At 45.4% G+C, this 27,995-nt stretch overlaps 2 protein-coding genes across 8 annotated transcripts in view; one reads left to right on the forward strand and one right to left on the reverse strand.

The window, feature by feature from the left end:
- wtap (WT1 associated protein) overlaps positions 1-3,686 on the reverse strand; it is a 43,290-nt gene extending 39,604 nt beyond the window's left edge. Inside the window, exons 1-2 of one of the 6 annotated variants that reach the window (XM_078405111.1) lie at positions 3,436-3,686; positions 1,549-1,727 (exon numbers count right to left, since the gene is read on the reverse strand). In XM_078405111.1, coding sequence (XP_078261237.1) covers positions 1,549-1,636 — 88 coding nt within the window. In that variant the 5' untranslated portion in view covers positions 1,637-1,727; positions 3,436-3,686. The other 5 variants (XM_078405117.1, XM_078405112.1, XM_078405113.1 and 2 more) reach the window with 5 other exon arrangements.
- sod2 (superoxide dismutase 2, mitochondrial) lies at positions 3,678-27,935 on the forward strand. 2 transcript variants are annotated; one of them, XM_078405119.1, is made up of 5 exons: positions 3,678-3,874; positions 9,195-9,374; positions 20,167-20,283; positions 26,345-26,524; positions 26,999-27,935. In XM_078405119.1, the coding sequence occupies exons 2-5, from the start codon at positions 9,287-9,289 to the stop codon at positions 27,142-27,144; spliced, it is 531 nt and encodes a 176-aa protein (XP_078261245.1). In that variant the 5' UTR covers positions 3,678-3,874; positions 9,195-9,286; the 3' UTR covers positions 27,145-27,935. The 2 variants fall into 2 exon arrangements, with proteins under 2 accessions (XP_078261245.1, XP_078261244.1); XM_078405118.1 differs by having other exon boundaries at positions 3,726-3,874; positions 9,172-9,374.
- The last annotated feature ends 60 nt before the right edge of the window (positions 27,936-27,995 follow it).

Genomic DNA, 27,995 nt, shown 5'->3' on the forward strand with positions numbered 1-27,995 from the left:
TGGGTTGAGGTCCTTAAGAAGGTACGAGTTGAGATGCATCATATCCAACTTCTCAAAGCACTTCATCAAGACGAACATCATTGCCACTGGTTTGTTTTCATTGAGACATGCCACCTTGCTCTTCTTGAGCACCAGTACTATCGATGTCCCTTCAAAGCACGCAGGGACCTTGGACCTTAGTAGTGAGAGGTTGAAGATGTCCACAAAAACTCCAGCCAGTCGGTCTGTGCAATTTTTAAGAACGTTTAGTTTAGTTTATGGTCACATGCACCAAGGTACAGTGAAAAGCATTTTTTTGCGAGCTATTCAGTCAGCAGAAAGACGATGCGTGGCCAAGTACACCAAAAGGTCCAGATGCTTTCTGAGAGTTCACCCTCGTAAAGGACCTTCTGACGTTGGCCTTGGTGACTGAGATTAGTGTGTTATTGGGGGCTTTAGGGGCCTGAGAAGATACATTGATATTCTCCCTTTTGAAACAAGCATTGAAAGCACTGAGTGAAACGCCATTGTGACAGGCTACAACTTGATTTCTCCTTATAGGAAATAATGGCCTGCAAGTCCATCCACAGCGAATCCCAATCCCCAAATTATTTCCCAGTAACCTATTCCCTCATCCAGACTACACCTCGATTTCAGACTAAGGATACTAACCTGCCAACCAGCACATTTTCCAGAAGTGGGAGGAAAGCAGCGCACCCTGGGGAAATCCAGTTGTAGAACATACAACCTCCACATGAAATACAGATACAGCACCAGTGTTCAGGATCAAATCCAGATTTCTAGAGCCACAAGGTGTTGCCCACAACCATTTCATCAGCTGCAATAAGATCTCATGCACCAATTTTTCTGATAATACTCTTGTAAAGTGGTTTGGGATGTTTTCCTGCTCTAAAAGAGATATATAAATGTGTAGGAAGGAACTGCAGGTCTTGACCCAAAATGTCACCCCTTCCTTCTCGCCAGAGATGTTGCCTGTCCCGCTGAGTAACACCAGCATTTTGTGTCTATCTGCTATGTAAATGAGTGTTCATCCTCAATGACGAGACCATCTACATCAGTGAGACTAAGCAACCGCTTCTCCAAACACCTGCTCTTTGTCCGTCAGGGGCATCTTAGCTCCTGGTTGCTAGTCCTTCAATTCCTCCTCCCAATCCCATACTGACTTGTTAGTTAGTCCTCAGCCTCCTCCACTGCCAACATGAGCCATAACAAATTGGAAGAGTAGCACCTCATGTCCCACTTGGGTAGCCAGCATGAACAATCTCAGGTAATCCCACTTTCCTTTTCTCTATCTAGCTCCCCCTTCCCACCATCCATCAATCTAGTTATACATTTTACTCCCTACTTTCCTTTATCCATTTAAAGCCATTTGTCTTCTCCACTAATCACCTCCATTACGATCTCCACCCATGACCATACCTAACTCACATGTCAATCAAATCCTCACTATATGAACCCATCTATCACTTGCCAGTTCTTGCCCCACCCCTTTCCCTCTTTCTGCCAGTTATCACCCTCTAGTCCATCAGTCTGAAGAAGGATCCTGACCAGAAATGTTGCCTGTTCTTTTCTCTTCATGGATGCTGCCTGATCGCCGAGTTCCTCCAGCAGTTTGTTTTTTGCTTGATTCCAACATCTGCAGTCTCTCTCGAGTCTCCTTTTGCTCACATCAATGGATTTTAAGGTGGAGAAAGTTACACACCATGGAGGTGGTGCTGCAACGAGGCCTGGGAATGTACAAAAAGGGGAGGATATTGAGTGCTATACAGGAGCAATGGGACCTTGGATTGAACTTCCACATATCCTTAAAGGTAGCAGGATAAGTCAGAAAGGTATAAAGGCTTAGAGGCTGCCTTCTTTTATTAGCTAAAGGTAGAGAAGGACAGGGAAGTTATGCAAAAAACCTACACACTATTTACATCAGTTTGGGTGCTGCATACAGTTGTCACATCATACAAAACTTTCAGAATGTGGACAGGATTAGAATATTGTAAGAATTCATCAATCTGAGACCATTTTCTTTGGAAGACTGAATGTAGTTATTTTAAACTATAATGGTCCTAAATATAGTATATAGGAAGGACTTTTTCTTTAGTGAAGTAATTAGTATTTCAGGGGAGTGAATGAAACCTTTTTTGCCCAGAAAGCAAGAAAAATTATAAAGGCAGAATATTTAATAAAAAATACTTGCATCAGCCATGACCTGCATAACTTTGGACTTCAATACTCAAGGTAGGATTAAGAACCAAAACAGAAGTGGAAAAGGTGAAAATAAATTAATCTGTATAATTTCACTTCTCCCTTCAGAAATGCTGCCTGATCTGTTGAATGCTTTCCGTTCCTAATAGCTGACTTTTAATTTTATTTTTCGAAGTGCATCACCTCACATAACTTTATTTTAATCCACAGCAACAAAGTTAAAAAATAGTCCAACAATCTGAAAAGCAAATAATTACAGATGTTGGGATGTGAATGAAAGCAGAAATGCTGAATACGCTCGGTCAAATTTTACAAAGAATGAAAATACCCAAATTTTCAGAACATCGAATGAAAGACCTGGAGCATTTACAGCATTCTGTTTTCGCTCCAATACTTCAGCTAAGTAATCTGAGCAAAATAAAAGTGCCATATGAACTCAGCGGATCAGGCAGCATCTTTGGAAGGGAAATGGAGAGACGACGATTCGGGTCGGGACGTCTCTTCAGGCAGTATTTAGCAATCGGGGTAATCCCTCGGAGCAATCAGAGGTCGGAAGCTCTCAGGCTCCCGCCTAAAGGCTTCAACTGTCAACAAAAGAACCACCACTACTCATGCCCTCCAATGAAAAAAATGAACACGTCGCCACCATTTCAAGTCAGGCATGAGCTCTCGTCCACCCCGCATCGTTGTAAGAGCTTTCTGAACTCCCCATCATCCACTTACAACCGGGGGTTATGTTATGATAAACGACATATTTTTATACTCAGCAAGCAATGCAGGGAGAGCGCCAGCACCTCCCATCTTTCCTCTCCTCAGGGGGAAAGCCACAGCCATGATAATAAGATATTTAAATCGGTAATTGCACGAACTAACCGCCTCGGTCCCGGGCCTATCCGAGCTAGAAACGGGCACGCCGTCGTCTGCTCCGCTCCTGACCTGACCCAGGGATGCAGGCTGCGGGCCTGTGAGTCCAACAGCGAGCCTCCGGGACCGGGAACCGCTTAGGAAATAGAGCAACGAGGAGGTTACAAAGCGCACGATCCCGGTCAGGTCCCCGGCGGAAGGAAAGGCAAGGCTGGCCGCTTCGCCCTGAACTCGGGTCCGTTCTTCGGCAGCGACACAAAATGGCGCCCACCAACCTGCCGGCAGCGGCCCCGCCCGCCCAACCTTCCCTCCGGTCCCCTGTCCGCGGGGGTGGGGCTCCGCGCCACCTCCAGTGACTCCCGTTCCACACACCGTGTCTAACGCCGCCCCCGCAGTGCTCTTCAACGAAGCGCAGGGCGGACAGCGAGCCGACGATTCAGCCGAGCCAGGCGCCAGCAGCCGTCAGCGTCCCCCGTCAGAGCCGCCATATGCAGGAGGGATGCGGCGTCCGCCCGCGAGCCGCCGGAAGGTGCGAGCGCGCGCGCCGAGCACAGGGGCGCGCGGGAGGAGCGCGAGGCCGCGCTTCAGGCGGGCGGAGTCCGACGTGCGGCGGCGCGGCTCTGCGGGCGGAGCCGAGGACCAGACGTTGAGGGGCGGCTTCCAACCACTTGGCGGGCAGGTTCATATCCGGGTGAAGGGCGCAGGGGTGGGTCTAATAGCAGCCAAGCGAACTGCTGCGTCTGTCTCTCCGTGTCCTTGAGCGGCGCCTGGGTCCCGGCAACATGCTCCGTGGAATCGGCCAGCTTCGTAGGTTAGTCTCCGCTACTCAAACATCAACCGCCACTGCCCGTCCTCCCCGAGGAAGGCCGCCCTCCTTTATGCCGCGCCCGCCTGGCGGGAACGACCTTCTCTTCAGCCTCTCCCCAGTCATTCTTACACTCCCAAGCTCTCCAACCCCCTCCCCCTCATCTGTCCCCCTGCCTACCCGTTGTTTATCCACCCCACCCTCCTCGTACCGCCCTACCCAGCCCACCTCCTACCACCGCATGCCATTGGTAATGTCCCCCTCCTGACCACCCCCCACAGCTTCCTTGGCAAATAGTTCGCAGCATTGAAGCGCTTCAGTTCCCCAGACAATGTCCAATGTTCTCATTGGGGTGGAGGTGAATTGGGCAATATCCTAGATGGAAGAATAACAATATCCTTGTTTATGGAAACGAGAAATTGTAGCGAGTTGTAGATGTTGCCCAGTCCCTGTGAAGGACGGCCACATCTACACTCTACAATTTCTTGCTGTCATCGGGCACAGCTGTTCTCAAACCAAGCTGTGATGTAACCTGACTGCTTTTGTGTATCTGTGGAAGCTTGTAAGAATTAGAGACATGCTGAATTTTCCTCAGTCTCGTCGGAAGGTTGAGGCATTGGTTGCTTTCTTGGCTGTTGTGTCAATGTGGTTGGTGCACGACAGGTCATTGGTAATGTTAACACCAAGGAACTTGAGGCTCTCAACCATTTCCACATCTGCACTGATTGGTGCATGTACTCCACCATGTTTACCAGAATGATGCCTGGATGAGAGGATATAAACTATTAGGAGAGGTTGGACAAACTTGGATTGTTTTCTTTGGAGTGTCAGAGGTAGAGGGAAGATTGATAGAAGAATGCTAAATTATGGAAGACAATTGCAGGGTAGGCAGTCAGAACTTTTTGCACCATGCTATAAAAGTCAGATACTGGTAGACATAAGTTTAAGGTGAGAGGGAAAAAAGTTTAAACAAGATATTTACACAGAGTGGTGGGTTACTGGAACACGCTGCCAGTGGTGGCGGTGGAAGCAGATATATATGATAGTGGTGTTTAATAGGCTTTTTGAGAGGAACATGCATATCCATGGAATGAAGGGGATATGGATTATCTGTGGGTAACTATTAACTTGCATTATATTTGGCATGGACATCATCGGCCAACAGGCTTGTTCCTGTGGTGTAACGTTCTATGTTGTAACTTGTTTGCCACTACTGTTAGATTCATTACCATTTGCCCTCCTTGAATGAAGACAAATGATTCTTGTAACTTTCCATAACTGATGCTTTGATGCTTGTTTTAATCCTGACTGCTACATCCTTTCTTTACATTTATAACTTCCCAACCTAACACACTATTAGAGTCATAGAGTGATACTGTGGGGAAACAGGCCCTTTGGCCCAACTTGCCCATACCAGCCAACATATCCCAGCTACACTAGTCCCACCTGCCTGCGTTTGGTCCATATCCCTCCAAACCTGTCACCATGTACCTATCTAACTGTTTCTTAAATGTTGGGATAGCGGCGGCACGGTAGCGCAGCGGTAGAGTTGCTGCTTTACAGCGAATGCAGCGCCGGAGACAGGTTCGATCCTGACTACGGGTGCTGCACTGTAAGGAGTTTGTACGTTCTCCCCGTGACCTGCGTGAGTTTTCTCCTAGATCTTCGGTTTCCTCCCACACTCCAAAGACGTACAGGTATGTAGGTTAATTGGCTGGGTAAAATGTAAAAATTGTCCCTAGTGGGTGTAGGATAGTGTTAATGTACGGGGATCACTGGGCGGCACGGACTTGGAGGGCCGAAAAGGCCTGTTTCCGGCTGTATATATATGATATGATATGATATGATAGTCCCAACATCAACTACCTCCTCTGGCAGCTTGTTCCATACACACATCACCCTTTGTGTGAAAAAGTTACCCCTCAGATTCTTATTAAATCTTTTTCCATTCACCTTAAACCTATGTCCTCTGGTCCTCGATTCACCTACTCTGGGCAAGTGGGATTCACCTACTCTTCCCATCCATACACAGCTGGTTAAATTGTTTTTTTAAATTAAGTTCTCCAATCTAATTTTTGCAGCAAATCCAGTTTCTGCTCTTAGTTTAGTGTTTCTGCTCGTATTTTGCCTCCAAAAAGATAGATGTGTACAGTATTGATTTTATGTCTGTCCTCTCCATCAGCATTTATTGAGTCTCTATTTTGTACATGTTATAAGTTTAGTTTATTATTGTCACGTGTACTGAGGTACTATGAAAAGCTTTTTTGTTGCATGCTATACAGTCAGCGAAAAGACTATGCATGATTACAATCAAACCATGTACAGATACAGGATAAAGGGAATAACGTTTAGTGCAAGATAAAGTCCAATTACAGATAGTTCGAAAGTCTCCATTGAGATAGATGGGTGGTCAGGACTGTTCTCTAGCTGGTGAGAGGACGGTTTCATTTGCCTGCTTTCGTTCATACTATTGTGTTGTAACCCCTTTATGTAGCTGAGCCATCCACAGTGCCGTAAACTTGAATCTGCCTCACGAAATGTAAATTTTACTGTGTCGTAACGATGCAGGTACTTATCTCTGTACCTTGTCCCCTCAGCCTGGTCATATTCTGCGAGAAGATTCCATCTGTTTAATTGATTTTTGTTGTTGCTGTTTTGACATTTTTTTAAATATTCACATCTGAGTTCAGGAAAGCCACTAGCAGATTGGAAAACTGCAAATGTGACTGTTCAAGAGAATAAGACAAAAAAAAATAATGAAAAGCCTGTTAACTTAGCATCTTTTGCTGGCAAGATGCTAGAGTCTATAATCACTAATTGTTCAGAAAAGCTTATTCTAATTGAACCAAGTCAACATGGTTTTATGAAAGGTAAATCATGTTTGACAAATTGCTGGTGCTCTGAGGATGTTACAAGCAATGATGGAGGGGAAAGGACATCAAGTGCTGGAGTAGCTCAGGTGAGGCAACACATCTGGAGAACATGGATGTGATGTTTCGGAGACATTTTGGGTTGGGCCCCATCAAAGGGCAGCCTGAAAACTTAGTACATTTGGAATTTCAGAAGATAAATTGGCACATACAAAGCTGGTGCACTTGAGAAGAGTTCTTGGCTTCAGATGAATTGTATTAATGTAGATTGAAAATCAGTTTAGTTTAGCGATAGTGTGGAAATAGGCCCTTCGACCCAAGTCTGCACTGACCAGCTATCATTAGTTCTATCCTACAGTCAAGGGACAATTTACAGCAATCAATTTCACAAGTGGCAAGAAATTTGATCTAAATCCTGCGAGGGCTTGACAGGTTAGATGTGACCGTGTTTCCACTCACTGGAGAATCTTGAATACATAGAATACATAGCAGTTATGTGCTTGGGGGCAGTCATGGAACACTCTATAGGAACTTTTGGTGGTTGGTCGCTACGATTCTTTGTTCCAGAGGGTTGTGGAGGCTATGTCATTGGAGTCATTTAAAGAAGACGTGGCTAAATGTGTGAACTTTTTGAAGGTTTTGGGAACTGACACGGAAACGGAGTTACGGTTTGGAACAGATCAGGCAAGCTAATATTGAATGGGAGGGCAGGCTTGAAGGGCTGAGTGGTCTCCTCCTGCGTGTATTTTCCTATGTTCTTGTCAGCAAATTAAAGTCCAGATTCTGCTTTGGGGATTGAATTTGCAACTTTACACTTAGATGTTGTGCTGAGTGAACCTCTCAAAAATGTCCCTGCTACCGCCTGAGAAGCTACATTTGAACAGTGGATCTTTGATATTTGTTTTATTTGACAAATGATTACTTTAGTTTAGTAAACTGAGTTGTTATCAGACTTCTGAGCAGTCTGTCTATAAGCTAGGGTACAGTCCTGTTTTTCCAACTTACCTCACGGCGGACATTGGACATTTTCTCTGGAATTGTTATTGTTACAATACTGAGAAGCTATATTCTGCACTCTGGTATTTTTCTTTTTGGTCTACCGGCTATACTTGTGTATGGCTTGATTGTATTAGTGTACAGTATTATCTGATTCAATTGGATAGCACACAAACAAAAGTTCTTCATTGTGTCTTGGCACTCGTGACAATAATAAACAAGCATAAAATGATATATTTATCAATTTAGATCTATTCTTTTTTTAATGTAATTTAATGTATTGATTAAGATATAGTGGGAATCAATAAGCAAATATTAACGTGTAGATCAAGTAAAATTAGTCTTATTTTGAAACTGCAATTTTTTATTTTGACTGCATGGATAAGGTTTACATTTCTATTCATTGGACATACTGGGGTGGAAGCAGTATTTGCATTCTTCTCTCTACTTACCTCATTGTCCCATAGATAATAATGGGAAAACTATCTTCCAAGTTCTTCTGCATAGGTGAGACATTATCATTAATGTCATGATTATCATAATCATGGCCTTGGACAGGCAGTACAGCATTTGGGAATCCCAGCCGTGAGTAAGAGGTCGCATGTACCCAGACGACTAAACAATTCGATGCACATACTATTTTCGTTCTGGCATGGAGGTCCACTTTCTTAACTTGCTTAATTTAGAGATAAAGCATAGCCACCGACTCCACGCTGACCATTGATCACCCGTTCATACTAGTTCTAGGTTATCCCACTTTCTCATCCGCTCCATTAACCTAAGGGACAATTTTACAGGTGCCAATTAACCTCCAAACCCTCATTTCTTTTGGGATGTGGGAGGCAACCAGAGCATCCGGAAGATCCCACACGGTCATACGAAGAAAGTGCAAAATTAGCACTAACAGCTCCCAAGGTCAGGATTGAACATGGATCTCTGCTGATGTGAGGCAGCGGTTCTAGCAGCTGTTCCACTGTTCGTTATTCTTTTGGAAACTTACATGGATGCATTCAAAACTATGTTCCAATAAAAGAGTAACAGCCTTTTTACAGATTGTACACAGAATTGGCAGAATATTAGCTATGGACCCAATTAGCAGCACCTTGAATCCCATGTGTCTTCGTCTTCTAGACCAGCCTACAGGGCCCTGCAAAGTGCCATGCTGTAGTCCATATAAACAGTGTCTACCACCTCACCTTCATCAAATTCTTTAGTGACCTGCAGAATTTGCTCTCGAATTTTCTAATGTGATTTATTGTGTGTGTTCATGGGGACTAATTAAGGACGGTCATTCGGAGATGTTAGTGTTTCAATCATCAGGCTTTGTTTGACAAGGCTGTGTAAGATGCTGAAGTATTTTAACGTTTTAAATATTTGATGCTGGGAATATTTGTTTTTATATTCAATGGCTAGTTAATTGATTTTTATTTTGTGTAGATGTGCTTCCATCACTTCTCCAGGTTTGCGTTATCTAGCATTCAAGCAGAAGCATACGCTGCCTGACCTGCCTTATGATTATGGTGCGTTGGAGCCACATATCAGTGCAGAGATAATGCAGCTGCATCATAGCAAGCATCATGCCACTTATGTCAACAACTTAAACACTGCTGAGGAGAAATATGCAGAGTCCTTAGCAAAGGGTAAGTGAGCACAAGATTTACAATGCAACTAAAAGCCTGAAAGGGATGCACAGGTCGATATTTAGTTTTAAAATGGACAAATTTTTGGCTGAATTCGTTCATCATATTCAAAGTGCTGTCAGGATGGACAATATAAATGGACTTGAAATATTGGTGATTAACATCAGTTACCAACATACATTACATTTTGATCTAATGTTCCTGTGAATTGTATGTTGCAATACAAAGCCATGTAGAGAGAGAGAGCGCGCACAGAATCGTGCCCCTCAGCCCACCAATTTCACACTGACCACCAACCATTTACACTAATCCCACTATTCTCCCCACAGTCCTATCAACTCCAAGATTCTACCACTCACCAGCACACTTGGGGCAATTTACAGCCACAGTTAACCTACCAACCTGCACATCTTTAGGATGTGGGAGTAAACCCACATAGTCACGGAAAAAATGTGCAAATTCCAAAGAAACCGCACCAGAGGTCAAAACTGAACTTGGGTCTCTGGAGTTGTGGGGCAGCTGCTCGACTAGCTGCACTGCCCCATACAGTGCCATTGGTCAGCAGACTTCCCAACCAGTGGTCCTGTTTAGTCCTTTGTTTGCATAGATGCAACATTTGCTGTTTGTTTCCCTTGCCTCTGCAGGGAGTTGGTATTTAATTCTATAATCAGATAATGGTTGCAATCTGCCCCTTACCACAACATTTCAACAATGACCTGGACTTTCCAGTTGTAACAATGTAGATGCTGCTAATTTTATAACATTGTAAAACTGACAGCAACCTTCTGAGTAAATGCACGCAGACATGAGAATCCAGAAGATGGCAACAGTGTCTCCCCATTCTTCTTTGGAAACCAGTGATTTGACATGGACTATTCTTGCTGTGAGCTTCTATCAAAATATCAGGCTTTGTGTGTGATCATTTTTGCCATAATTACAACAAAGAAATCGAGGAAGAACAGTGACATCATGCTTCTCCAACAACCATTTCCATTCAAGAATTCCTACTTTAGACTTTAGAGATACAATGTGGAAACAGGCCCTTTGGTCCACCAGGTTCATGCCAACCAAAGATCACCCCATACACTAGCACTATCTGACACACTAGGGAAAATTTACAATTTTCACTAAAGCCAATTAGCCCACAAACCTGTAGGAAGGAACTGCAGATGCGAGTTTACACCGAAGATAGACACAAAATGCTGGAGTAACTCAGTGGGACATTTCTGTTGTCTTTGGAATGTGTGAGGAAGCTGGACCACTCATAAAAAAAAACCAAAAAACATGCAGTCACAGGGAGAAAGTAACAAAATCCATACGGACATAATCAGGATCGAACCCAGGTCTCTGGCGCTGTAGGGCAGCAATTCTACCGCTGTGCCACTGCACCACCTATAATACAAAGCGAACAAGGAAGGGAAAAACAACCAATGTCTGAAAAAGGAAAGTCTGTGCCATGATTTGCATGCTCAGGGCAAGAGATTTGAGAATATATAAGAATTTTTTAACATTATAAATGGAAGTAACCTGCAACTCAATGCCTTTGAGGGTGGTGGAAGGACAATGATTTCCAAAAGAAATTAGATTGGCACACGAAGGAAATAAACGTGCAGGGCTGCAAAAATTGCACGGGGCTGGATTGGTCCACCAAGAACCTAATGATATCTAGGCTGCTATCATAACTCATGAGGCTTAATGGGCTGTTTGCTTCCATGTGTTTAGAAATATGAAACCGAGATGAAAATAGGTGCTGGGAAAAATCTGTATTGAAAAGTACTTGGTAACAGCAAAAACAAAGTGCTGGAGGAACTCGGCGGTACAGGCAGCATCTGTAGAGGGAATGGACAGACGTCATTTCGAGTCAAGTTATAGAAAGGTCCTGACCCAAAACATAGTCTGTCCATTCCCTCTACAGATGCTGCTTTACCTGTTGAGTTCCTCAAATTTTATTTTGCTCCAGATTCCAGCATCTGCAGATACTTGTCTCCACTTGCTAAAAGCAAGTTTTAGTTTAGTTTAGCGATATAGCGCAGAAACAGGCCCTTTGGCCCACCGAGTCCGTGCCGACCAGCGATCCCTGCACATTAACACTATCCTACACATACTAGGGACAATTTTACACATACACCAAGCCAGTTAACCTACTTACCTGCACGTCTTTGGAGTGTGGGAGGAAACCAAAGATCTCGGAGAAAACCCACGCATGTCACAGAGAGAATATACAAATTCCGTACAGACAGTATGGGATCGAACCCGGGTCTCCGGTGCTGTAAGACAGCAACTCTGCTGTTGCGCCACCGTGCTGTCAGCGTTGTTTAAATCATGAAGCTAAGTATTGGAACAGGTTAATTACAAATATGAATTTTCAAATATGAACGGAAATGCATATTACAACTGAAGCCCATGGCACATTGGTTACGTGAATGTATAGTGAGTTAGCATTAGAAAACAGCAATGGGAAGTGTCCATATTTCAAATTTAAGGGGGATGTTTAGTGTTTTCACAACAAAGTAGCTCAACAATGGGTCATGGAGTCATACAGCATGCAAACAGCCCGTTCGCCCCAACTTGTTCCTGCTGACCAAGATGTCTATCTTAGCAAGTCCCATTTTCTATATCACTCTAAACCTTTCCTGTCCATGTACCTGTCCAAATGTCTTTTAAATGTTGTTATTATACCTGCCTAAACGGCTTTCACTGGCAGCTCGTTTCATACAACCATCTTCCACCTTGTGGGAAAAGTTCCCAATCGAGTCCCCTTTAAATCTTTCCCCTTGTCCTTGAATGGACAGACTATGTTTCGGGTCAGGACCTTTCTACAACCTGACTCGAAATGACCTCTGTCCATTCCCTCTACAGATGCTGCCTGTTCCTCCAGCACTTTGTTTTTGCTGTTAACAAATACTTTTCAATACAGATTTTTCCCAGCACCAATTCTTATCTCGGTTTCATATTTGTAAACACATGGAAACAAACAGCCCATGAAGCCTCACGATTTAAGAGTTATGATAGCAGCCTAGACATCATTCGGTTCTTGGTGGACCAATCCAGCCCCATGCAATTCCTGCAGCCCTGCACGTTTATTTCCATCATGTGCCAATCTAATTTCCTTTGGAAATCATTGTCCTTCTACCACCCTCAAAGGCATTGAGTTGCAGGTTACTTCCATTTGTAATGTTAACATTTTTTTATACGTTCTCAAATCTCTTGCTCCGAGCATGCAAACTATGGCACAGACTTTCCTTTTTCAGACATTGGTTGTTTTTCCCTTCCTTTTTGGTTTGTATTATGGGTGGCTCAGTGGCGCAGCGGTAGAGTTGCTGCCCCACAGTACCAGAGACCTGGGTTCGATCCTGATTATGGGTGCTTGTCTGTATGGAGTTCGTTAATTTCTCCCTGTGACTGCGCGTGTTTTTTCTGGGTGGTCCGGTTTCCTCCACATTCCAAAGACGACAGAAATGAGAGAATTAGATTTTGCTCTTAGGGCTAAAGGAATCTAGTGATATGGGGCAAAAAGCATGAATGGGGTACTGAGTTTGGATGATCAGCCATGATCAGATTGAATGGCGGTGCTGGCTTGACGGGCCAAATGGCCTACTCCTGCACCTATTTTCTATGTTTCTCTCAGCTTAAAACTGAGCCCTCTAGTTTTAGATTCCCCTATCCTCTTGGGAACTGTATACCCTCTTGGGAACTGTCGGGGCAGAAAACGTTTCCAGTCCGAGTGGCGGACCTGTTGGCAAGGATACTCGACAGGGGAGACCGGTCAGGAAGAGCCATAGTGGTGGGTGACTCCATCGTCCGAGGGACGGACAGAAGATTCTGTGGCAGCAGGAGGGACTTGAGGATGGTCTGTTGCCTCCCTGGTGCCAGGGTTCAGCACATCACGGACCGGCTTCAGAAAATCCTAGTGAGGGAAGGCGATCAACCTGAAGTCGTTGTGCACGTGGGCACGAATGACGTCGGGCGGAAGAGGAAGGAGGTGCTACAGCGGGAGTTTAGAGAGTTAGGAAAAAGACTGAGAAGTAGGACGTCGAAGGTGGTTATCTCTGGACTGCTACCGGTACCTCGTGCTGGTGAGGCCAGGAACAGAGAGATAGAGGGTATGAATTTATGGCTGAGGGGCTGGTGCAGAGAGCAGGGATTTAGATTTCTGGACCACTGGGATCTCTTCTGGGCTAGGGGTGACTTGTACAAAAGGGACGGGTTACATCTTAACAGCAGGGGGACAAACATTCTGGCAGGCAGGTTTGCTAGTGCGACACCTGTGGCTTTAAACTAAGTAGTGGGGGGGAGGGGTTAACAAATTGGGAATATGAAGATGAGGTTAAAGGGAATACAGGAGATATTGCAGAAGACTCTCGGAAGAATGGGAACAGAAGTTCTAGAGGGGAAAAGAGATTAAGGGCAGGGCCATTTGTGACCGATGTGAGAGGGGAGGTAAATACAGAAGTTAAAGTGTTGTACTTAAATGCGCGTAGTATAAAAAATAAAGTGGATGAGCTTGAGGCTCAGTTAGTCATGGGCAAGTATGATGTTGTAGGGATCACTGAGACATGGCTACAAGAGGACCAGGGCTGGGAACTGAATATTCAGGGGTACACAATGTATAGAAAAGACAGACAGGTGGGCAGAGGGGGTGGGGTTGCTCTGCTGGTAAGGAATGATATTCATTCCCTTGCAAGGGGTGACATAGAATCAGGAGATGTTGAATCAGTATGGATAGAAATGAGGAATTGTAAGGGTAAAAAGACCCTAATGGGAGTTATCTATAGGCCCCCAAACAGTAGCCTCGACATAGGGTGCAAGTTGAATCAGGAGATAAAATTGGCATGTCACAAATGTAATGCTACGGTGGTTATGGGAGATTTCAACATGCAGGTAGACTGGGAAAATCAGGTTGGAAATGGACCCCAGGAAAGAGAGTTTGTAGAGTGCCTTCGAGATGGATTCTTAGAACAGCTTGTACTGGAGCCTACCAGGGAGAAGGCAATTCTGGATTTAGTGTTGTGTAATGATCCTGATCTGATAAGGGGACTAGAGGTAAAAGAGCCATTAGGAGGCAGTGATCACAACATGATAAGTTTTACTCTGCAAATGGAAATGCAGAAGGGAAAATCGGAAGTGTCGGTATTACAGTATAGCAAAGGGGATTACAGAGGCATGCCAAAATTGACTGGAAGGAGGCCCTAGCAGGGAAGACGGTAGAACAGCAATGGCAGGTATTCCTGGGAATAATGCAGAGGTTGCAGGATCAATTTATCCCAAAGAGGCGGAAAGACTCTAAGGGGAGTAAGAGACACCTGTGGCTGACAAGGGAAGTCAAGGACAGCATAAAAATTAAGGAGAGGAAGTATAACATAGCAAAGAAGAGTGGGAAGACAGAGGATTGGGACTCTTTTAAAGAGCAACAAAAGTTAACTAAAAAGGCAATACGGGGAGAAAAGATGAGGTACGAGGGTAAACTAGCCAATAATATAAAGGAGGATAGCAAAAGTTTTTTTAGGTACGTGAAGAGGAAAAAAATAGTCAAGGCAAATGTGGGTCCCTTGAAGACAGAAGCAGGGGAATTTATTATGGGGAACAAAGAAATGGCAGACGAGTTAAACCGTTACTTTGGATCTGTGTTTACTGAGGAAGATACACACAATCCCCCAAATGTTCCAGGGGCCGGAGAACCTAGGGTGATGGAGGAACTGAAGGAAATCCACATTAGGCAGGAAATGGTTTTGGGTAGACTGATGGGACTGAAGGCTGATAAATTCCCAGGGCCTGATGGTCTGCATCCCAGGGTACGTAAGGAGGTGGCTCTAGAAATAGTGGAAGCATTGGAGATCATTTTTCAATGTTCTATAGATTCAGGATCAGTTCCTGTGGATTGGAGGATAGCAAATGTTATCCCACTTTTTAAGAAAGGAGGGAGAGAGAAAACGGGTAATTATAGACCAGTTAGTCTGACATCAGTGGTGGGGAAGATGCTGGAGTCAATTATAAAAGACAAAATTGCTGAGCATTTGGATAGCAGTAACAGGATCATTCCGAGTCAGCATGGATTTACGAAGGGGAAATCATGCTTGACAAATCTACTGGAATTTTTTGAGGATGTAACTAGGAAAATTGACAGGGGAGAGTCAGTGGATGTGGTGTACCTCGACTTTCAGAAAGCCTTCGACAAGGTCCCACATAGGAGATTAGTGGGCAAAATTAGAGCACATGGTATTGGGGGTAGGGTACTGACATGGATAGAAAATTGGTTGACAGACAGAAAGCAAAGAGTGGGGATAAATGGGTCCCTTTCGGAATGGCAGGCAGTGACCAGTGGGGTATCGCAAGGTTCGGTGCTGGGACCCCAGCTATTTACGATATACATTAATGACTTAGATGAAGGGATTAAAAGTACCATTAGCAAATTTGCAGATGATACTAAGCTGGGGGGTAGTGTGAATTGTGAGGAAGATGCAATAAGGCTGCAGGGTGACTTGGACAGGTTGTGTGAGTGGGCGGATACATGGCAGATGCAGTTTAATGTAGATAAGTGTGAGGTTATTCACTTTGGAAGTAAGAATAGAAAGGCAGATTATTATTTGAATGGTGTCAAGTTAGGAAGAGGGGATGTTCAACGAGATCTGGGTGTCCTAGTGCATCAGTCACTAAAAGGAAGCATGCAGGTACAGCAGGCAGTGAAGAAAGCCAATGGAATGTTGGCCTTCGTAACAAGAGGAGTTGAGTATAGGAGCAAAGAGGTCCTTCTACAGTTGTACCGGGCCCTGGTGAGACCGCACCTGGAGTACTGTGTGCAGTTTTGGTCTCCAAATTTGAGGAAGGATATTCTTGCTATTGAGGGCGTGCAGCGTAGGTTCACTAGGTTGATTCCCGGAATGGCGGGACTGTCGTATGTTGAAAGACTGGAGCAATTAGGCTTGTATACACGGGAATTTAGAAGGATGAGGGGGGATCTTATTGAAACATATAAGATAATTAGGGGATTGGACACATTAGAGGCAGGAAACATGTTCCCGATGTTGGGGCAGTCCAGAACAAGGGGCCACAGTTTAAGAATAAGGGGTAGGCCATTTAGAACGGAGATGAGGAAGAACTTTTTCAGTCAGAGAGTGGTGAAGGTGTGGAATTCTCTGCCTCAGAAGGCAGTGGAGGCCAGTTCGTTGGATGCTTTCAAGAGAGAGCTGGATAGAGCTCTTAAGGATAGCGGAGTGAGGGGGTATGGGGAGAAGGCAGGAACGGGGTACTGATTGAGAGTGATCAGCCATGATCACATTGAATGGCGGTGCTGGCTCGAAGGGCTGAATGGCCTACTCCTGCACCTATTGTCTATTGTCTATATCCTGGGAAAAAGACTGACCAACTACCTGGGGTAGACACAAAATGCTGGAGTAACTCAGCGGGACAAGCAGCATCTCTGGAGAGAAGAAATGGGTGAGGTTTCGGGTCAAGACCCTTCTTCAGACTGATCTCGACCAGAAACATCACCCATTCTCTCCAGAAATGCTGCTTGCCTGAGTTACTCCAGCATTTTGTATCTACCTTCCATTTAAACCAGCATCCGCAGTTCTTTCCTACACATGTCCAACAACCTTATAAGTGGCCTTCATTATTTTATATACTTCTGTAGGTTCACTCCTCGGCCTCCTACACTCCAGTGAAAACAGTCCCAGCTTAGCCAGCCTCTCCTTAAAACTCAAATCCTCCAGTCCTGATATGCTGGTAAATCTTACATTCGCCCTATCCAACTTAATAACATTCTTCCTAGAGCAGGACGATCTAAGCTGCATGCAAAACTATAAGTGTGATATCATCAATGACATACAATTGGAAGATGATGTCCCAAATATACTCGGTGCCCTGACCAATGAGTCAAGAGTGTTTTATCATCATGTGTCCCAAAATGAAACAATGAAACTCTTACTTGCAGCAGCACACCAGATATGTAAACAGAAAAGTTCTGTGTGTGTGTACGTGTGTGTTTATGTACGCACACACACACACACAATAATAGTGCAGGCAAACCTTTGAAACACCATCTTCACTACCAGATAGTATCACAGCATTTAAAAAAACATTTGGACAAGTACATGGATAGGGTAGGTTTAGAGGGATATGGGCCAAATGCAGGCATGTGGGACTAGTGGTAGATTGGGCATGTAGGTCGGCGTGGGCAAGTTGGGCTGTAGGGGGTGTTTCCACGCTGTATGATTCTGGCTCCATCCTTTACCTTTCTGTCCACTTTCAGGTAAATATATACCTGTACCCCTAGGTGTCTGTTCGACAACACTTTCTGACCATTTACTGAGCTATTTACCATTTACTGCCGTTTAACTTGCCAAAATGGAACACCTTGCACTTGAACGAGTTAACTTTCATTTGCCATTCCTTCACCCATTTCCCTAATTCATCTCAATTCTACTGTAATCTTAGATAACTCTTTTCACTGTCCACCCCATTCTGGTGTCATATGCAGACTTATCAACCATGTTAACAACAATTTCATTAAAAAATAGATATAAATTACATCCAACAGTGGACCCAGCACACCATTGGTCACACCCTTCCAATTGGAACAGCAACCTCCACTATCACTCTGATTCCATCCACGATGCCAATTTTGTAATCAAATGGCAATTTCATCCAGGATCCCAGATGATCCAATCTTCCAGACAAACCTTTCTTGCGGAACCTTATCGAAGGCCTTGCTAAAATCTATATAGAACGCGTCTTATTGCACTACGTTCATTGTTCCTCGTTGTCACCTCTTAAACCTTGTGCAAAACAATTTCCCGAAAGATCACTCCTCATCAGACTTTGCCTTTCCAAATACAGGTAGATCCTGTCTCTTAGAATCTCTTGCGTAACTTCTCACCACTGATGTTACTGGCCTGAAGTTCCCTTGCTTTTCCTTGCAGTCCTTTTTAAATAAAGGCACACCAGAAGCCACACTCCAGTATTACACAACCTCACCTGTGGCCAACAATGATACAAATATCTACACAAGGGCTCCAGCTATTTACTTCCTGGCTTTCTACAGAGTCTTTGGGTACACTCGATTGAATCCCAAAGATTTAACCAGCTTAACATGCTTTAATGTCGATAAGTTGCCATTCATCATCCTTCATCTATATACTAAAACTTTTGTTTGTTTGTTCCTGAACTACACACGATAGCACAACAACTTTAGGCCCACCTTACTCATCGTCGTCCCGGGTCCTATGGAGAAAGTATCATTGAAATCGGTGTTATATTTTTTAAGTTATTCACATTTTAAAAGTTTAAAATGTGATCTGGTACTTACGTAGGATGGCTGCCGCATCCACACATGCGCAGAACAAACGCGTCCACGCCTACGCAGTTGAGGTCCGTTGATCTCGGGTACAAGCAGGGCTCGGGCGCCTGTCTCTTCGGGGTGGGAGAGCCAGGCCTGGTGCCGGGGGAAGTAGCCGGAGTCTGGGCCTGGACTTGTCCGGGTAACCGCGAGCCTGAGGTGGGCCAAGGGGAAAGGCAGCAGCAGCAACGGCGGTGAGGCCAGATGTTGGTGGCGGCCGAGGCCTGGCTCCCCCGTCTCCCTCCACTCCCAGGCCGGCTCAGCGCCTTCTCCACGCTGTGGGGGGGAGTGTGGGAGAAGAGGGTGCTGCACCAATGCAGGAGTGGTTTGGGCCCAACGGATCCACTTGGTCTAGTTTGCTTTAATTCCCTAACTACTGGTGACTTACTCTGTGATAAATACAGATGAGAAATATTCATTTAAGATCTTGCCCATCTCCTGTGGCTCCACACACAGACAAATACGTTGATCCTCAAGTGGACATATTCTTACTCTCGTTAGTCTTTTGCTCTTAATATACTTGTTTAGTGTAAAGATCCGGCATGGAAACAGGCCTTCCAGCCCACCGTCCATGCTGACCATCGATCACCCATTCACACTGGTCATATGTTATTCCGCTTCCTCAACCACTCACTACAACCCTGGGGCTATTTTTAACCTACAAACCCACATGTCTTTGGGATGTGGTCTAATCTGGCAAATTTGATGGGGCTGCTGGGAGAATTAAATAGTATTTGGGGTTGGTAGTAGTAACAAAATGAGTGGACCGAAGGGTCTGTTTCGCTCTTTATTTCTCTGTGAAGTAGTGACAGTGTTCATGTGGACATGGCTGGTGAAATAAACATACTTTTGGTTGAACTGTAATGTGCTCTTTCCGCTGACTGGTAGCATGCAACAAAAGCTTTTCACTGTATCTCGGTACACATGATAATAAACTAAACTGAAAATGGACTTAATGGGGGAAAAAGACAAGAACTAAACTAAATTTTAGGCGCAGGAAGGATTATTTTGAGGAAATGGTGAATGCATATACCCAAACCGTTGAAGGTGGTTGACACTGGTGATTCTCATTTTGTGTAGTAATATGAAAAAGATAATAAAGAAGTTATAATAAATCGTTGAAGCAGTGAAGAAGCCCTCTGCTTAATTTTCCAGTCAATTTTGACTACTGTTTGGGAAGAAAATCTTGAAAGTGCAGGGAACAGTTGCTATATTTGCCACAGGAAAAGATACAAAAGAATCAGGGTAGTTCTTACAGCAATCATGGAGGAGGAGGGATTAGCGAGATCCAAACACATTTCCTTACTTCAGTAGTGGGTTATGTAAACTGGGTTGATACAAATCTCACTCTTTGGTTTTCCACTAAGGAAAGATGTGGTTTAATTGTGTCCATTCTCACACATAGAATAACTGTTCATACAATGAGTTGATCTTAATAACTTCCTTAATATATTTTAGGTGATGTCACAGCTCAGGTTGCTTTGCAGCCTGCATTACGATTTAATGGTGGTGGTCATATTAATCACTCGATCTTCTGGACTAATCTGTCTCCGGGCAGTGGAGGGGAACCTACTGGTAGGTTTGAATCGTGGAAATTTGGACAATGTGGAATGCTTTTGCTCAAACAACTAAAAACAGCACATTGCATTTGTAAAATAATGAATTTATTATTTTTTAAAGTACAATATTGCAAAACCACGTATGGAATACATTCCTACACAGACTCCTTTGTCCTGGGTTTCCTCCATTGCCAGAGTGAGGTGACATGTAAACTGGAGGAATTTCACTTTGTATTCCACTTGGCTAGCTAACGATCCAATGAATCGGAATCAGAATAGCCTTTATTGTCATCCAAAAAAACAAGTCTTTTGGACGAAATTCCGTTATCCACAGTCCAACAATAAGAGCAATAAAAATAAGCAATACACACAATCACCAACCAACACAAAACAAAAAAAAGAAACACCCATCACAGTGTCTCCTCCAGTCTCCTCCTCACTGTGATGGAAGGCCAGAAAGTCTTTTCTCTTCCCCTGCCGTCTTTTCCCGTGGTCAGGCTGCTGAAGTTGCCACGTCGGGGCTCCCGACATTGAAGCCCCCGCCGGGTCGAGAAAATCCCGCGGCCTGTAACAGGCCGCGCCGGACGGTGAAAGGTCCGCAGCGGGCTGACCCAAGCCCCGCGATTTGGGGCGGGCGAAGACGCTGCTGCTGCCGGAGCTCCCAATATCGGCCCCCGCCCAGGGGCCTGCGGGCTTCCGATATCCACGCGGCCCACTCCAGAGCCTCCGAAGGCGAGTCGCAGCCGCACGCAGTGCCACCACAGCCTCCGAAGGCAGCCAGCTCCGCAGATGGTAAGTCCGGTCCGCGGGCTCTGCGAATCAAAGCCCCAGGTGGTCCCAGCTGGAGGCCGCTAACTCCAGGTGTTTGGCCGATGGTAGGCCGCAGCGTGAACGGAAACACGACCCAGGAAAAAAAGGTCGCGTCTCTGTTCGGAAGAGACAATTTTAGTTTCCCCCCCCCCCCACACATAGTACACAACCTCAAAAAACACTACAACACATCTAAACAGTACAATTAAGACAAAAAACAACAAAAAACACAAAAGACAAACGGACTGCAGGTGAGCCGCAGTTGCTGCACTGCGCCGCCACTTCCTGGTATTGTATGAACATTGAATTCTCCAATTTTAAGCAACATCTTTCCCTCCGGCCTCTTCTCACCCTCTGGCTCTTTCCTGTGCTCCCGCCCCAATGCGCACACATTTATTTCACTATCCAGCCTCTCTTACCCGCTCCTGTTGCCTTCCATTTATATCCCTCCCTCGTACATTACTTTTCACTCCTCTCCTTATCTTACACACTTTTGCCTCCTTTTCATCTTTGCTTTTGTTATTCCACCCATCTAATTGAGTAGGAAAATAACTGCAGATGCTGGTACAAATCGAAGGTATCACAAAATGATGGAGTAACTCAGCGGGTCAGGCGGCATCTCTGGAAAGAAGGAATGGTGACGTTTCGGGTCGAGATCCTTCTTCAGACTGATGTCGGGGGGCGGAACAAAGAAAGGATATAGGTGGAGACAGGAAGACAGTGGGAGAACTGGGAAGGGGGCGGGGAAGAGAGGGACAGAGGAACTATCTAATATTAGAGAAGTCAATGTTCATACCGCTGGGCTGTAAGCAGCCCAAGCGAAATATGAGGTGCTGTTCCTCCAATTTGCGGCGGGCCTCACTATGACACTGGAGGAGGCCCATGACAGAAAGGTCAGACTGGGAGTGGGAGCTGAAGTGCTTGGCCACCAGGAGATCAGGTTGATTAAGGTGGACTGAGCGAAGGTGTTGAGCGAAACGAACGCCGAGCCTGCGTTTGGTCTCGCCGATGTAGAGAAGTTGACATCTGAAACAGCGGATACAATAGATGAGGTGTCTTGGACAAAGGTGGGGAGGGATTTGACATGGGGGGATAGGATGGAGTCGAGGTAGGTGGAAATTAATTTGGTGTGTCTTGGACCGAATTAATTTCACCGAATTAATTTCCACCTACCTCAACTCCATCCTATCCCCCCCTGGTCAAATCCCTCCCCACCTATGTCCAAGACACCTCACATGCTCTCGGTCTCCTTAATAACTTCCGATTTCCAGGCCCCCACTCCCTCATCTTTACCATGGATGTCCAGTCACTCTACACCTCCATCCCCCACAACGATGGTTTTGAAGCCCTCCGTTTCTTCTTCGACCGTAGAACCAGCCAATCTCCATCTACTAACACCCTCCTCCGCCTAGCAGAGCTGGTTCTCACCCTCAACAACTTCTCCTTTGACTCCTCTCCTTCCTCCAAACCTGAGGCATAGCTATGGGCACTCGCATGGGCCCTAGCTATGCCTGCCTCTTTGTCGGGTACATCGAACAATCCCTGTTCCAGGCCTACACTGGCCCCATCCCTGAACTCTACCTCCGCTACATTGACGACTGCATTCGTGCTACCTCTTGTATCCATGCAGAACTCACTGTCTTTATACATTTCACCACTAATTTCCATCCCGCTCTTAATTATGCTTGGACCATCTCCGACATCTCCCTACCGTTCTGGATCTCACCATCTCCATCACAGGAGACAGACGTGACCGACATCTACTACAAACCCACTGACTCCCACAGCCATCTGGACTACATTTCTTCCCACCCTGTCTCCTGCAAAATGTCTATCCCCTACTCCCAATTCCCCTGTCTACACCGCATCTGCGCCCAGGATGAGGTGTTTAACACTAGGGCATCAGAGATGTCCTCATTCTTTAGGAAACAGGGCTTCCCCTCCCCCATTACAGATGAGGCTCTCATTAGGGCCTCCTCTATATCCCGCAGCTCCGCTCTTGCTTCCCCTCCCCCCATTCGTAACAAGGACAGAGTCCCCCTTGTCCTCACCTTCCACCCCATCAGCCAATGTATCCAACAAATTATCCTCCAACATTTCCATCGCCTCCAACGGGATCCCACTACTGACCATATCTTCCCATCTACTCCACTTTCTGCTTTCCGCAGAGACCGTTCCCTCCGTAACTCCCTGGTCCACTCATCCCTTCCTACCCAAACCACCCCCTCCCCAGGCACTTTCCCCTGCAACCGCAGGAGATGCAACACCTGTCCCTTTACCTCCCCCCTCGACTCCATCCAAGGACCCAAACAGTCTTTCCAGGTGAGGCAGAGGTTCACCTGCACCTCCTCCAACCTCATCTATTGTATGCGCTGTTCCAGATGTCAACTTCTCTACATCGGTGAGCCCAAACGCAGGCTCGGCGATCGTTTCGCTCAACACCTTCACTCAGTCCGCCCTAACCAACCTGATCTCCCGGTGGCTGAGCACTTCAACTCCCCCTCCGACTCCCAGTCTGGCCTTTCTGTCATGGGCCTCCTCCAGTGTCATAGTGAGGCCCACCGCAAATTGGAGGAACAGCACCTCATATTTCGCTTGGGCAGCTTACAGCCCAGCGGTATGAACATTGACTTCTCTAACTTTAGATAGTTCCTCTTCCCCTCCTCCTTCCAGTTCTCCCACTGTCTTCCTGTCTCCACCTATATCCTTTCTTTGTCCCGCCCCCCCCCTGTCATCAGTCTGAAGAAGGGTCTCGACCTGAAACGTCACCCATTCCTTCTCTCCAGAGATGCTGCCTGACCCGCTGAGTTACTCCAGCATTTTGAGATCCCACCCATCTAATAATTACATCACCCTCACATGTACCTACTGATTGCCTGCCCCCATCTCTTTCCCTGCTTTCTCACCTCGATTGCCCCTCCCTTCCCCCTCAGCCAAATACAATCAGTTTTGAATAAGGGTCCCCACCCAAAAAGTTGCCTATCCATTCCCTCCACAGATGCTGCCTAACCCAGTTATTCCAGCACTTTTTTGTCTTGCTGTGCAGCAATGCTATTTTTTCCTCTGATGGGTTTATGATCTGAAAGTACCATATGTGACCTAGAACCTTTTGGGCAAGAGATAACATTAATGTATCCGAGCTTAATTGGCTGTGATCCAAAACAGTGTCCTGTTGATTTATTTGTGCTTTTTGGTCATTTGTAACTGCATTGGTTGCCACTTTTAAGAGATGAGCATTGTCTTTTGTCACATCTGGAGATATTGCGGTAATACTAGACCAAGTTGGGTCCAAACCTCTCCTGCATTGGTGCAGCACCCCCTTCACCCCTCCCCTTCCCTCCCCCTTCCCCCGACCCCCTCTCCCATCCCCTCCCCCTTCAACCCTTCCCCTACCCCCATCCCTCCCCTCTCGGCCCAACCGTGGAGCCGTTGCCGGGCGGGGAGTGCCCCCGTGGCCGTGTGCCAGCAAGCGGGGAGAGGGAAAAAGCAGTGACGTCAGCCCCGTTTCTCCTGCGGAGCCGAAGCGTCTCCTGCAGCTCGGCTGCGATCTGCGGCGGGAATAGGTGGCGACGGCAAGGACCCGTTGCCGGGCGAGGTGCGTCTCCCAGGGCGCGAATGGACAGGGAGAAGGCACTGACCTCGGCCCCATTTCTCCTGCTGCGAGCGGCGGGGACGGCCATCTTGTTGGACTCTCTGCCACAGCCTCTGTCCCATTTCTCCTGCCAGCCGGGCGTGAAACCGAAGCCTCTCCTGCAGCTCAGCTGCGATCAGCGGGGAGCGGTGGGCGACAGCCATTTTGTTGGACCCTGTGTCACTGCCTCTGCGGTGCGCTGCAGCATGGGAGGAAGTTCAGGTGCAGGGCGCACCGGGACGGGCGTCGGTCCTCCCGCTGGTCCTCCGGGGGGTGGGGGGGCACATTTATTAAAGTTTATACGGTAAATTGTTTTTAAAAAGTAACCAAAGTGGGTTTATTCACACCACAGGGGAATGGTGAGTAGGGTGAGCCTAAAATTGTGGTGCTATGGTGTACCGTTTTGGCTGTGTAGAGGGCATGGTACACACACAAACACAAACAAACCGAGTTTATATAGATAGATGATTATCCATTCCTGATCTGAAATTGGAGGGAGACCCGGTTTTATTGCCCCAATTTTTGCATGGAGGTTGCTGCTTAATGATGTTCCAACTTTTTAATCGGTTTGTTTAATGTCCACTTCCCCTTCAACTTATTCCAAGACCACAAGGTCATTATCCAAAACCCTTGATGTCTTGAGTATTTAGCCATTACCCAAGGTATCAATTCCACTTTTCATACATTTCTCTCATTTTTTATTGTCAAAATGCACCTCCCCCATATACACACAGGCTATCTGAAAGAAGGCATGTATCAAGACCCTCATTGATTCCTTGACATTTAAAAGAGCAGGCAGCACCAATTTAGTTTGTTATTCATTGAAGTGAATTAGCAAGAGAACCATCATACTTGTTTTTGAGGGTTAACTGAACGCAAAGTTCTGGAAGAACTCAGCAGATCAGGCAACATTTGTAGAGGGAAATGGACAGATGATATCATATCATATCATATATATACAGCCGGAAACCCACCAAGTCCGTGCCGCCCAGTGATCCCCGCACATTAACACTATCCTACACCCACTAGTGTTTCAGTTCCCAGCCTGAAACATTGTTTGTCCATTCTCGCACTGTTTTTGCTCTATATTCCACCTACTGCAGTATTCTCCATTTGAGAATTATCCAATTTTAAGTAATATCCTTCCCCCTCCCCCAGCCCCCTCCAAACATCTGGCTCTTTCCTGTGCTCCCACCCCAATGCGCACACATTTCTTTCACTATCCAGTGAATTCTCCATTTGAGAATTATCTATTTTCAGAATAACAACTTTGTCTCTCATGTCTATGCAGCTGTATGGAGGCAGTTATTCAAAGATAAATTATGTGAATTGTTTCATCAGTTCTGTACATTCTACAGTGTGGATCTATACTATGTACTCTCTCTAGCACACAACAAAAGCTTTTCACTGCACCTCAGTACATGTGACAATAAACTAAACTTAAACTCTCTTGGGATATGGTGAAAAATATTGGTTAAGCATTCTCATTATGTCCTCTGAAATGCCCATGGCAATTTAAATGTTCACATTCTTTAATAATTACGATTTTGCCATGGAAATTCTTTTGTGAGAAACTACATTGATGTTAGATGAATTGATGAATGACTCTTAACCACATGTTTCTTTTCATTTGCAGGAGAGCTAATGCAAATGATCAAACGAGACTTTGGTTCCTTTGAGAAATTTAAGGAGATGATGTCTACAATGTCAGTGGGTGTTCAAGGCTCAGGATGGGGATGGCTAGGATACAAAAAGGATTCAGGAAGGTTACAGCTTGTAACTTGTCCCAATCAAGACCCTCTGCAAGGAACAACAGGTCAGTTTCTTGTGTCTCCATTTGAGGATTAGCTATTTAGCATCTGATTCATCAGATGGGTTGGAGTGTTTGGATGCACACTGGGATGCAGTAGTACCATGTTGTTCTGGGTGGATTCAGAGTAGCAGCGAGGGGTTTGCTGCCAAGGGTGATGTAAATAAAAAAACAAGGAAGATGCTTTGTGTAGGAAGGAACTGCAGATGCTGGTTTACACCGAAGATAGATACAAAATGCTGGAGTAACTCAGCAGGTCAGGCAGCAAGTCTGGATAAAAGGAATGGGTGACGTTTCGGGTCGAGACCCTTCATCAGAAAATCCGTTGTTGGACTTACAACACAAAAAGAAAGCCACGATTCAATTAATATGCTTAGGTAGCCATTTTGTCCCATGTTTCTCTTCATTTCCATTTTAAAAAACATAATCTGAGATTTCATTGATTTTGCAAGGGGATTAACTCATAAATTTGTGTTCCAGGTCTAAATCCCTTACTTGGAATAGATGTGTGGGAGCATGCCTATTATCTTCAGTACAAGAACGTAAGGGGCGATTACCTAAAAGCTATCTGGAACATTATAAACTGGGAAAATGTTGGAGAGAGACTCAAAGCCGCCATGAAATGAATGTCCTCAACTGGAATTAGAGCAGCAGAGTCCTGCCAGCACTCGTTTGGAATGGTGTTATTAAACACAGTTTGCACTGTTATGGGTGATGTTTAAAGCATTAAAACATTTTAAAAATATTCCGCCAATATTCACAATCTTTATTGTGCTTAACAAATATAATTGCACCTGTGATGAGTGTTCTCTAAAAATGCTTGGGTCTGTGGAATTTGTGGAGGAAAACATGTACACCTGTGTGGTTTACTGACTTGGAATGAGGTTACCATAGCATGGCAAGGCAAGCAGCTGACTACGGGTGCTGCACTGTAAGGAGTTTGTACGTTCTCCCCGTGACCTGCGTGGGTTTTCTCCGAGATCTTCGGTTTCCTCCCACACTCCAAAGACGTACAGGTATGTAGGTTAATTGGCTGGGTAAATGTGAAAATTGTCCCTAGTGGGTGTAGGATAGTGTTAATGTACGGGGATCACTGGGCGGTCACTGGGCGGCACGGACTTGGAGGGCCGAAAAGGCCTGTTTCCGGCTGTATATATATGATATGATATGATATGATATTGGGGCCCACTTTGACCACGCTGACCAAATTAGCATACTGGGAGGTCACATTTGCCTGCACTTGGCCCATGGCCCTCTAAACCTTTCCCGTCCATATATATGTCCAAATTTCTTAAAAGTCGTAACTGTATCCACTTTTATGTTGTTTCTTTTTTTTTTTCCTAATCAGATGTGCAGCACTTTGGTCAACGTGGGTTGTTTTTAAATGTGCTATACAAATAAAATTGACTTGACTTGACTTTTATGGCTTTTCCTGAGAGCTCATTTCAGATATGGATTACCTCTGAGTTAATAAGTT

The sequence above is a fragment of the Rhinoraja longicauda genome, chromosome 9, assembly GCF_053455715.1.
Source record: "Rhinoraja longicauda isolate Sanriku21f chromosome 9, sRhiLon1.1, whole genome shotgun sequence".
NCBI lineage: Eukaryota > Metazoa > Chordata > Chondrichthyes > Rajiformes > Arhynchobatidae > Rhinoraja > Rhinoraja longicauda.